At 39.9% G+C, this 12460-nt stretch overlaps 1 protein-coding gene across 1 annotated transcript in view; it reads right to left on the minus strand.

Annotated features, from left to right (window-relative positions):
• The window catches only part of IMPG2 (interphotoreceptor matrix proteoglycan 2), a 64307-nt gene extending 53100 nt beyond the window's left edge, over positions 1 to 11207 (minus strand). The window contains exons 1-2 of the mRNA XM_087759498.1: positions 8834 to 11207; positions 7269 to 7529 (exon numbers count right to left, since the gene is read on the minus strand). Of these exons, the coding sequence (XP_087615624.1) occupies positions 7269 to 7529; positions 8834 to 8912 (340 nt within the window). The 5' untranslated portion in view covers positions 8913 to 11207. The remainder of the gene's footprint in view (positions 1 to 7268; positions 7530 to 8833) is intronic.
• Between the last annotated feature and the right edge of the window lie 1253 nt (positions 11208 to 12460).

A 12460-nucleotide genomic window follows, 5' to 3' on the forward strand; every position in this document is an offset into this window, starting at 1 on the left:
TTAAAACAAATGTGATGAGACAGTGTCTTGCCTGAATACAAGCTGCTGCCATTTGAACACCTGTCCCAGTCAGCTCCTAATAGATTAAGGATTTGTTGTGTGTCCTTTCATTTAGGATTAGACACCACACTGAATTTCAATCCCAAAAGCCATCATCATCTGTGGGCTCCAAACCCATGAGTCCGACCTAAGCTGTCAGAACAGGGTCATATTTTCTGTGGAAAGAGGAAAGGGGACATGGACAAGGAGTCACACTCTGTCCTCTCCAGCCTGTGTCTTATCTAGCCGTTTCCACTGCAGCGAGCAGTAACAAGTTGGACAACATGGTGCAAATTGCTTCTGTATTCAGAAGGAAAAGGCTGGCCCGTTTCTTCCTCCCAAGTAGTCTGAGAGTTTGTTAGTTCTGACACTCAGGGAGGGATTAAAAACCCCAAGCAAACCTCTACCACGACTGCCATTTAAACGCTTTGGCTAGCCTTGCCCAGGAAACAGCGTCCTCAGCCACGGTGACCTGCTAGCCACACGCAGTCACCCCGCAACCTTGTTGACACACAGTCCATCTTGTCATTGTCCTGTTTATTGCAACTAGCCAGTTTGTAAAGCTTTTATCCAGCTTTGCAGGATAAAAAACTCCAGGCTGTGAGGGCTCAACCCAAGAACCATCCCCAAGCATGCTTACCGATATGGTGTTCAAGAGCAAATTCATAGCCTGGCTAAGAAAAGGAACAATTTTGTTTCAGTCTTTCTTTCTCATACACATTTCTAATGTTTCACAGTTAGATGAGAGTTGCCACTCCAAGCACAGCAGAACAGCACTGTTTCTTCAGTGTGATTCAAATCACGCTCATGTAAAGGAAGAGACAAGTATGATTCCGTCTCCCACCTCTCCTTCAGGTATGTCAAAGAGGGAGCCAGTTCTTATCATGGCCTCACTGACACGGCCATGCAGGGAACTGAAGAGACACCACCCTCACAGTGCATTCAAGTTCCATAATAAATGTCATTAAGCTTCTTTTAATGTGATGGTGGAGCCCACCCCTGTGGCGGGTTTTCAACTATCTGCTGGCCAGGGAGGTTGTTCAAAGTTCCCTATCAACACACTCTTGAGAACTCCCATATAAGAAAAAGATGTTTTTTATAACTAGATTATAAGCATTCTGAGACTCTGTAGACAAAACTTGGAGACATAAAAACATAAACAAAGTTAAACAGGAGTTGACTGGAAACTTCAGTAAATAACTATATTTTACTGTATAAAAATAATTCACTATCTATCCTTTTTGACCTTCCAGCAACTTGCCAGTGCCGAGTATACTATCTGCATATGTTGACAATAAATGAAGCAACTTTGACTAATATTTAAAATAGCAACTCCTTGAAATCAAAATAGAAAATAAAAGAAAATGAGAGTGGGCGGGGGGAGGGGGGTGGAACCCAGCAGATTTACCAGTAAGCTTTTTGACTAGCAATGTAACTTTGAATTTTAAATACAAAATGTTTAAAGTAGATAGGGAATGGAAAAAAATTGCAGCATCAGAGCTTACAGTAAATTGACAGGAGCCCAACAGTTCAGAGTTACGACTGAAGCTGCTTGCTTAGTGCAATATGCTGTGTTAACATACTCCAACTATTAAGTAAAATAATACTGCTGTACAGGCTTTGCACGACGATCTTTCCAGGAAGCAGATTTCTACGTCTAGCTGCAAAACCCTTGAAAACCAAGCAGCCAGCCCTGCCAGGGTCAGGAAGGAACGGCTGAGCAGACCCAGCAGTGCTGCCACATGCCACCTGATCAGTCCTCGGGGCACGTGAGAAGAGCATGTCTTTGTGGCTAGATCTCACGCCAAACTTTCACTAGCCTGCTACAGGGGTAGCCACAGGCGCAGATACATGGGACAGCATTAGCAACACCAGGCCCTGGAGGAGATAGGATTTGCAATGAGGCCTCTAATCCCTGGCAAACAATACTGATTAAAAGCATCATAAAATCGAGATCAATCTTTTAAGGCAGCGAGCTAAGAGCCTTGAAGCTACACGTGGGTGGGAAGGTAAGCTCCTCTAGAAAATGACTTCCTTCATCCCATGGCTGCAGTAATAAATAACTTGTATTTTAGTGTTAACTGATCTCTCGGCTACTTCGCAATTTTCCTCTGAAGGATACAAATGTTAAAAAAGTGAAGGCTTATGAGATAAAGAGAGGCTCCCTCCTACAGAGATGCGATCAATCCAGCTGTCTACAGGAAAGTAAGTAGGTACACAGAAGACGTGTAACTGACTGACACAATCAACCAGAATTCAAACCGAGAATGCAAACCAGATGGCTTGTTCTGCAGTCTTTCCCCAAAGTACATTTTCCACGCACATACTACATTTTGCATGTACTCCATCCTGAAGTGCCTCAGAAATTAGAAGTCGCTTAACTCATCACTGAGATAAATCATCTTCATCCTTCTTTTCAGGTAGGAAGAATTGAAAGATCAGCATGTTTGGCCCACACCCTTGTGCAAACTTCCATTTGAGCTAAGTGTCATAGGTACTTAAAGTAGGCAAGGTCTTGACTTTTAAAGGCCATAACAAGTTTCAAAGCCTGCCTCAGAAAGCTGGACATGCACCAAGCCCATGTGAATCCCAACATATCTTCCCCAGAAGCCGAAAAACCCAGCCCTTGGGAGCTTATCTGCTTCAAATGCAGCGTTTACACTCAAGTAATACCTACAAATAATAGAGAATATCCCGAAAAGCTTAAGATAAATTGTGTTTCAGCCAAAAAATACCACATAGGCAGGCACAAGCTCTTTTCGGTCCTATAAATCTGCAGGCAAGGGTGAAAAAAAAGTTTATTTGAAGCTGCCTTTCCTAAAGACTTCTTCATTGTTTTCAAAACCTCCAGCTAAGATCTGTGATGAGATGATTTCTCTCTCTCTGAAATTCTCCTGTATAGCTACCTCTCATGCACCTGGGTAGGACACAGTGTCTCTGTGGCTCCAGCTTTACCATTCAGGATGCATTTATCTCTCAAATGAGAGACAATTAGCCTATTACACTCAGTCCATGCTCAGGGATTTCTGAGGTTAACAGAAGGGGCACCACATGACAGCACTGGGCACCTAGTAGGGGGTAGGGTGGCTTTCTGGCCATTTGTGTAAGCGGGCAGTGCTGGAGTTTAATCCCAGTTAAATCCCATTAGTGCTTCTTAAGAGTTGAATCGTGTACAGTGGCTAGGAGCACTGAATCAGGCTGAATATTCTATTTTGAGGCAACATGAGACCAACTCCTTCTCTCTAACAATTTCTGCACAACTGAATGGCTTAATTGCAGTGGGTTTTGAGAAGGACTACAGTGACAAGGAGACTGACAGACACCTCGTAAGAGATCTTTCCTGCAAAGACTCATTAGCACTCACTAAACAAATTAATATACGCACATACAGAGAAATCACTTTATTGCTGAAATGCTGCTGTGTATGGCCTATAACATAGCAACCCTTAAACAACATACACAACAAACCAGGATTTAAAATTAAAATAGTTGAATGTGGATTAGCTAATCCACATGAAAGATTTTTTTCTTTGAACACTAACATACTAAACTCTAGCACATAAACTATTCTCACCAGTAATATTTCAGTAACTACAAAGGAGTGTCTTTCATGGGAAAAGTCAAGCTTTTTAGAAGAATATGCTGACATCTAAAAATTCAAAGGGAGAGGGAGACAGACCTAGACCTTCTACAAATAAAACTTCAGAAATCTATTGGCTGAGCATGAGCTATGCATAATATGTGCCAGGGATGAGGGGGAAGCAAGGAGAAAAGGCTCACTCAGCCGGACACTTTATTTATTGTATGCTTGTTTAGCCAGGTACTTTTTATGACTTTTGACTGTTTGCTGTCATCATTATTCAGCAAGATTTGAATAATTTGTAACATCTAGGATTTCAGCATCAAATTGAAACGTCACTCATAACTCTGTCCATGTGCAGAACATAACATCATTATTTCTAACGCTTCAGTAAATAGATTTGAAGTGACCCAAGAAAGGGAAAATGAGAAAGCTCACTGCTATGCCCAAGATTACCAAATCTAGGGATTATAATCATACATAGAATTTCATTCCTGAGAAATACCTTTTATTCTCTCCAAAGTTCCAAAACGTCCTTGTCTCTCATCAGGTATGACACACGAGAATATGGTCCGCTTCCTTCTTTGGTCAGTATCTTTAAACACTATCTTTAGATGTCAGCTTTCTCTGAAGCTCTGGCTGACAAAAACAGTTCTGGCAGAGAGACTAACTGATCTACTCATGTGAAAAGAAGATGTACTCACGAGCATACACCAAATTGTTTAAGACAATGGATCACAGTGGGATAAAATGCAAACAAAATTTAGGAAAAGTAGCCACCAGAGTAATTACATCTTAAATGAAATACAAAGCCAGCCAACAGCAGCAGCTTCCATATATAGCTACAAGAGATACAGAGACTATATCATACTGGGGAATACAGAGACAATCATAATCCTAGATTCGTCTCAGAAGAGACTAAAAATAATACCTTCTGCTAATGCAAAACTCAGTTTGTTCTGCAATGTGATAGGAATAAATCAGCACCTCAGGAATCTGTCTTCTAGACCACAGATGCAGAGAAAGAAATATAAAACCACCCATATTCTTGCTGGTGGTTCTGACTACTACAGTAATAACAACAACCACCAGTGAATAATCATACCATTACTTAGACTTTCATATGTGAAGGGAGCTGCTGCTGCTTTGAAAAATACTGATTTTTCTCCAGATCCCTGTATTTTGCTGCCCTTTGAATTTTTTTTTATCATTTATTATATATTTACCATATCTCTTTATCTTGTATCTTTTTAAGGCTAAGAAAATCCAGGCGTTGTAGTCTGAAGAAAAAAAAAAAAACAAACCAACAAACTGTACAGTGTTAAGCATACAGCTCTATGACATAAGCACTTGCTTAAAGGCTACGAAAGAAGTGTTTGTCAGTCAGTCTCTCTGACACTAATAGAGACTTTAGCAAGCTAGAAAAAGTAAATAAAGCTAGAAGCTACACATAGATAATTATATTCCCACCTGTTTCCTTCTAAGGTAGATATAGATAGAACAAATGTAATCTGGATAATCAGCACATGCAAACCTTTTCCGTTTTTCTAACATGCTCTTATACCAAAACAGCAATCAACCTTTCCTTCCATGGTAGTGGCACTGTTTACTGCTGACAGTAAAGTAAAACTAGGGAAATAATAGATTGTATTGAAATCATCCTTTCCCGAGAAAGTATGGGATATTAAAGTCATTCCTAACTTCAACAGATACAGAATAAAAAGCTTCTAAAAATGCAGACTGAGATTGAAAAATCAACAGATTCTGTGTACCTTCATATTTATTCCCTTGTGGGGTCAGTTATTTTTCTAAGCACTGATAGCTGGTCTCCGAGTGCTAAACAGTGACCACGCTCTTTCCTAGGACTATTTTCTTGACAGTGCAGAGAGAAGAAAGTCCATCTCACTATTTTATCACTGCACTGATTCAGCAAGCTAGTAAAAGCATGGTTTCAAGAAAAAGCTGGTATATAACTCAATAACACTCAAGGAACAGCTCTACTGTGAATGAAAGTAACAGCATCATCAACTCTCACCTACCTCAGGTGCATTTACTCAGGATGCAATTAACTAGGCATCACCATACTCATGGTGCAGTGCATTGCTGCTATCCGAATGAAGATGACCTGTTGCTTCAACCAGACCTTGCTCACCTTGCTGCTAATTAAAGTCGCCTCTGCTACTTGCAGAGATCTTTTTCGAAAGTTTTAACTTAAAAGTGGTATGAGCGGTCATAGCATCTCTGCTCAAGAAATCCTGGTGGACAGTGGAAGCCAGAAGTCCAGTAGGGAAGCAGATGGACTGGGTGGATTTTTGGTTCAACCTCGGACCATTAAGTTCTAAATAAGCTTTTACAACCTAACTTACAGATTTTTCTTCTTTATTACCACTCACACTTTTGCTTACTTGGTATTGCCCTTACATACCACTATCACAGAAAATTGGGGGGTGACTGCAGTTAAAGCATATAGTATGGATTCATTTTGAGCAAAACAAAACAGTTGAGTGTTACTGGGTGGACATAAACGAGAAGCTTGCAGAGCCTGTCAAACTGTCCGCGCGATCATCAATGTCGACATCCCTCGCAAGCTGGGCGCAATTCATATTTGAATGAGGCTCTGATCCCACATAATTCCACTTTGTTCTCCAAATACACCCTTTATGTTTACTTTTACAGAGACACTCAGCAGCTCCTGGTTTTGTTTTTCACTGCTCTAAGTGAACAAATTAGTTACCAGTGGGAGTTTCTTCTATAGGCACTCAAAAAAGTTTCATTAAACAAGTGTCTCTGAACACCTTTCCTTCTCCTTTAAGTGACAGCAGCTCTTTCCTGTTTCAGCAATTATGTGCAAACATGTTAAGATATTATGAATTGTTTGAATGCTACAATGCAGACACACACACACATACCAGAAAGTGCTGCATGACCTCGATGCCCCATTCCAATGTTGTCAGGCAGAAGGGTTAAAATACATCATATTGCTGTAATATTTCATCACATGAAAGAAGATGTTATTGGGAATTTTTCAGAGAAAGCTCTGTTACACCAACTTCTACATCTTAAAAGAAAGGCTTCATCTCTATTATACTACAGCCTGATACACAGAGATTGGCTTTCTAGACAACAGAATATACTGTGCTTTGCACAACCAGCCATAGTCAAAAGTCACATGGCTGAGACACCAACGTCTCAGACTTGGCTCTTTTCTAAAGATCCCTCAATGAATTCTACTAGCAATTGAAGAACACTAAATAAAAACAACAAGCTTAACAGTTGGACTTGATGATCTTAAAGGTCTTTCCCAACCTAAATGATGCTATGATTGTATAAGCTCTGTCATTTAGCTAACCTGTACATAACACCTATTTTTCTTAGCATTCAAATTGTTCTATGAGAAAGGACGAGTAATTATTAAACACTAACTGCGGTTTCAGGGACTGAGAGTTTTTATGATATATGAGCGTAACCAGAAGGTGTTTTTTTAGCTCAGAACAGCTCTCATAAGGAAGATTATCACAGAAAACTAAGTTTCTTGGGTAACAATGTATTTCCTATGGCCTGGTATTTATTATGTTTAAAAGCTTCACCTATTATTTTTTTATAAATAAATGTTCTTTATCAATTACCCGTGAGACGTACAATCACTTACCTCTCAGCCTGAAATATTTCAGATGGTTGGCAATAGCCTGCTCAACAGATTCATCAGGGCAGATCTTAACTCCACTGGGAAACAGAATGGACCTCTTCCTTCGTAACAGCAAATGCTTGTTGACCTGTTCAGCCTTCATGATGCCATGAAGCTTTTTCAACTCGGGAGGCTGAGAAGGGTTTGCCAACTGCCAGCCACTGAGCTGAGGGGTTGGTGAACCATCTTTAGCTTGTCCTCCTTCTGTAGCTGAATAACCTTCTGCTGTAAAATTAAAACCACATATAAATTTCTCAGATGAGATAGTGATGCAATCATCTTATGTATCTTAATGCAATTGCTCTGGTCTCTGAAGGACATAACTGTGCTTTTTTCTGTTAACAAAAACCATCTGTATGACTGTCTTATTATAAACAACCTAAAGCTCTTTACAGCATCCCATCAAATGATAACATAACCTAAAGCCCTAAGCCTTTGAATGCTAATGTTTTGTGTTTAACTTCCCTTCTGTGATTGGCTTGTTTAAGTCAGTGGGGCTATATTTGTGAACAAACATCTACTCAGAAGCTTTCAGGGCCAGGAATGAAATAAGTAATTAATTAATTAACAAGTCCCCTTATTCCATACTTTCTTTCCACAGGAAACATTTATATCCCTTGCATCAAGAAAGCTGCTTGAATTGACAGCTAGCAAGTATGCCTTTCACCACCATGAGATAGCTCCCTACTCGACTGGAGTGGGGAAAAAAAAGAAAAGGAAAAAAAAAGGGCTCATCAGCTTTAGCTTTTTAAATATTCCTTTTTATGATAGTTGTTCCACATCACTCCAGAGGAAACTTTGCAGCTGAGGGGAGAATGTGTCTATTTGGTTTTAGTCTGACGGTCTAATTTTCTATCCTCCACAGTCAGCAGTCAGCTGATCTGAAATTAGTTAACGCAACTTTCTTCTTTCACTTTTTCCCCAGAAAACATGACTGAAGAAGAATCACAATGAATCATTTATTAGAGAAAGAACAATAATAAGTGTATGGCATTTTTCATCTCGCAGATTATGAGCTTGTTCTGCAACTTCAAAGTCAACAGCACCTTTGATTTCAATGACTGAAAGATGAAGAACGTGGTTATTTTGATGGTATATTAAGTCAGCTCTAGTGCAGAAGACCACCACCAGATGGTACATGAGAGGGAGAAGGGAACATCAAAAAAGGTCACTAAGGCAAAAGCCTGATCTTTACCCAAACTGACACGTCTTCAGTGTGCATAAGCAGAAGACAGAACCTCAATTTTTAATAATTTTATATTAAATCTTAAAGAGAAAAGCACCAAGTAAAACATTTTTCAGTATTTACTGTCTCTTGAAGTTGGAAAAACTTGCCTCCTGTAGCTACATTCTACACTCAAAACAACACAAATGCACATTAATACCTCCTGGAAATCACTCTTAAGCATTCCGTATTTATACTGGTATCATGGCACAGATTTGACCAAACATTTCTCTGTATTAGTCCCCCCTATCCCTGCCGCAGCTAAACTTTGAAAACCAGAATATTAATAAGATTTCTGCATTACCTGCAACTATTTGAAGATCGCCTTTAATCATTCCCAAAAACGGAAAGCAAAGAAAGATTTTCCAAATGAAGCCAAACATATTTGTGCCAAAAAAAAACAATAGGAACAAAAAAAATAAGAAAATCCCTTTTAGCAAAAGAGCTGTTGTCTTTAACGTATCCTTGAACCAACCAAGAGCATTGCCCTTCTTGAAAATGTCTTGACGTCAGGTATAATTACCTTTGGAAAAAACATCAGGTAAAAAAAGTCAACCAAGACATCCTGGGAATATTCTTTTCAAAAACAGTATTCTGCTTTAGTGAAGAAGCAAGCAAAGGTGATGGAAGTAAACTCCTTGGAGCTAGCAGATGGACTGAGACAATTTTTTAATTTTAAGCTGGCCAGCTAAGCTCTTTACCAGAGCTTGTCATACCATTAACAGACAGTCCAAACAAGGACAGCACCTTTCACATTTAATTAACCATGGTTTTTCATTGGCCCTTCAATTTCTGCCCTTTTTTAAAATCATGCTGACCACAAAACATCAGAGGGAGCACGCTAGTCTTCAGTGGAAGGTCTCAGTGTGTTTGTCTTCTCCTTGTACAAATATATGGATCTAAAAATGCACTGACTCGCTTAAACACCGATGCATATGTAGATAACACCGAAGGAATCTTTCTGTAGGATTGCGTCTTCTGGTGACAGAGCTAATACAGCCCTGCTGCCCGAGCCTGTGCTAAAGCAGAAAATCTTGTGCTGTTACACCACTGTCCCTTGCATCCCAGAAGAGGTGCTTCCCCAAAGATAACGCCAGGGCAAGTTGTGATTCTTTCATCTCTGCTCAGGTATTATCTGACATGAGCAGTAGGAACAAATGCGTACAGATACCTGAAGAGATGATCAGCTAAGAAGAACTGCAGGAAGGACAGCAGTGCAGGAAAGCAGCAGCAATCTCAGCTCCCCTCCTGTCCATGGTCAGCTCATTGTGGAAACGTGTACGGAAGCAGTCCTGCAATGGCAGACAGCACTCGGAGCACTAGAAAAACCCCGTCAGGGCTGTCTCCTGGGTGGCATTAACTCAGGACTTGCTGGTTACTGCATTCAGATCAATCTGAGCAAACTGCCACTTTGTCTGAAGTGACTATTTTTGGTAGTGGTTTTGCATAAATATTTCAAAGCTGGATTCCCAAGGCTTCCCAGATGACAGTCTGAAGAGCATCTACACAGAGCTCCTTAGGTATACAGTGCTGACTCCTCTCTTCTAGCTGCTCTGCTGAACTCCAGCAATTCAGATAACACTGGTAATTCCTGATATCACACACAGGGCACTCACAGGAATCCAGTAAAAGCACCTTTGTATATTTTCCCTGATTTTTCCACAGAACTTCTAAATTACACTTTAAGTTAAACCAGTGAGCTGCTCTAACACCCCCAAACAGTTTTCTTCAGACATTCTGGATATATCTAACCAGCACTGTTCACCTAGGCTGGCTCTGTCAAGCTAACTGCAATACTGGCAGCAGCACCGAGTGCAGTACCCCACACTGGAGGTGGAAATCAAACGGTCCCGATGATACGAGGCACAGAAACAACATTGCACAGGTGCTCATAAACCGTTTCAAAGTCCTATTCAGCATCTCTAGGTAGACAGAGCAACTTTTCAGGCTAGCTTGGGTACCTTTATTACAATCTTGGATTCAACAACACAGACCAGCCCTTTTTTTTAATCCTCTGCAGAGACTGGTGCTTTCACTGTCATGAATGCTTTTGCTTGCATTACCCTGCAAAAATGTGACTGAATAAAGATTAGAAATACTATACATGCTTATAAAGGCAAAGGCTAACTTACCTCAAGAATGAATAACAACTAATTCTTTTACAGAAAATTCTCAGAATACATGTGCTTCAGTAAAAGTATGAAACCCAATTAAAAGTTTTCCTGGAGAATCTTCGGATTTACAGCAGTCCTGTTTTTTTCATCAGCAAAGTACTCAAAGGCACTCAGAATGTGAATAGTATAAAAACCACCTGCTTTATCTCTGTCACAATTTGTTTTCTATGGTATGGCTATGTCAGCTTCTGTGTGATAAAATATTTTAAACATTTAAATTCAGTTTCATTAATATTAGTTCAAGCTGTCAATTTTAAGTTCAACACTGATTTCAGCACTGAAATTTAGATTTGCAACAGCCGAAAATCTCCTACACTTATGATGGCAAAATGCGTAACTAAAAGCACAATCATCATTTAAAGTTTCTTAAAACAAGCAAAACAACTCTTGCAAGAGTTTTCCAAAATAACCTTGGAAAATTAACTCCTCCCTTGATTTGACTACAGCCTTTACAGTAATACCTTGAATCAGAAGATGCATAGTTCTTCATTTCCAGCAGCCAAATTCTATCTGTTCAAAAGTACTTAGGAAAAGTACATTCTTGCTAGGGAAAAAAAGGGAAGTATAATCCTAGTGATGTAACAAGTCAAGGTCACATCAGTACCTCCAAAAATAGAAAGACAATTTTCTGACGATCTGTATTTCTGAAAAGAAAGGACATGCACTTTCATATAGCAGACGTGATTAAGCTGAATTATAGCTCTCTGCAAGGTAACGGTCACTGAAATTCTGCTACAGCACACATACTGTTCTAAATAACTTCATTGTTTTCAAATGCAATTTATTCAAAAAGCTAAAGCCACTCATCTGTAGCTAAATAATGCAAAATGATGGTATACCTTAATGAAAATGCCCCTAACGAAGAGCCATATGATGGCAGACGCTCCCTATCTCCAAGCTCACAGGGCTTAACACCAAGATTATAAGTTGTCTCCTGTGACTGGACTACAGCAACTGACTTTTATAGCATTTGACAGGACTCAGCAACAAAATTCCCTATCAGTTTAGCTGAGAAAATTAGCTTAGACAAAACCTTTTCACTTGTTCAGTTTCTGCGCTTGCTGTTGCCAAGCATTTCACCATTACCACTTTTCACTTGTGCTCCTGGGGAGTTCTCTGGTGAACTGCCTCCCAAGAATAAGCAAGGTCTGAGGCCGTTTAGCCTTCCAGCTGAGCAAATTCAGCCCACCATAGCCCGTCATACTGCCACCTCTTCCATCACATAGCATTGCAATGTATTTGGAGCAGAAAAATCAGGAAGTGAGGTCAAACAAATTGATCGAACACTTCGTTATCTACTCTGTCCTTGTAACGTAAGCCTACCCTCAACATTCCTCCTTTTCTGAACTGTTGATCAGATAAGTATCTCTTACCTTACTCAATAGTCAAAGATGATCCCAGTGCCTGTGCTTCATCTTTGAACAGCGTTTCCAACTTCAATTTGGTTGGACAGAATTATTGCTGTTGTTCTTGGTTTTATTCGACCATTAATGAAAACATTTTCAATCCTGAAACCTTTCAAGACTCATTCTAAAATTCCTGCTTTTCCATCTAGAAACCAGAGTCTTCTTTTGCGGGGGTTGCCAGAAGCAACATTCTGCTTCCTTGTCATAATCAAGATAAAAGCGTTACTACTGTGGCTTTGAAGTCTTTATTATTTTATAAGGTGTAGTACCTACTGAGTACTGCAAGCTCATTTCGGGGTCAAATTTGAGAAGACGAGTCCCAGAAAGGACAGATGAACTGCAATGAATCTA

This window comes from Nipponia nippon, unplaced genomic scaffold (assembly GCF_047370975.1).
Source record: "Nipponia nippon isolate SJK-2023a ecotype South Korea unplaced genomic scaffold, ASM4737097v1 scaffold_2, whole genome shotgun sequence".
Taxonomy (NCBI): domain Eukaryota; kingdom Metazoa; phylum Chordata; class Aves; order Pelecaniformes; family Threskiornithidae; genus Nipponia; species Nipponia nippon.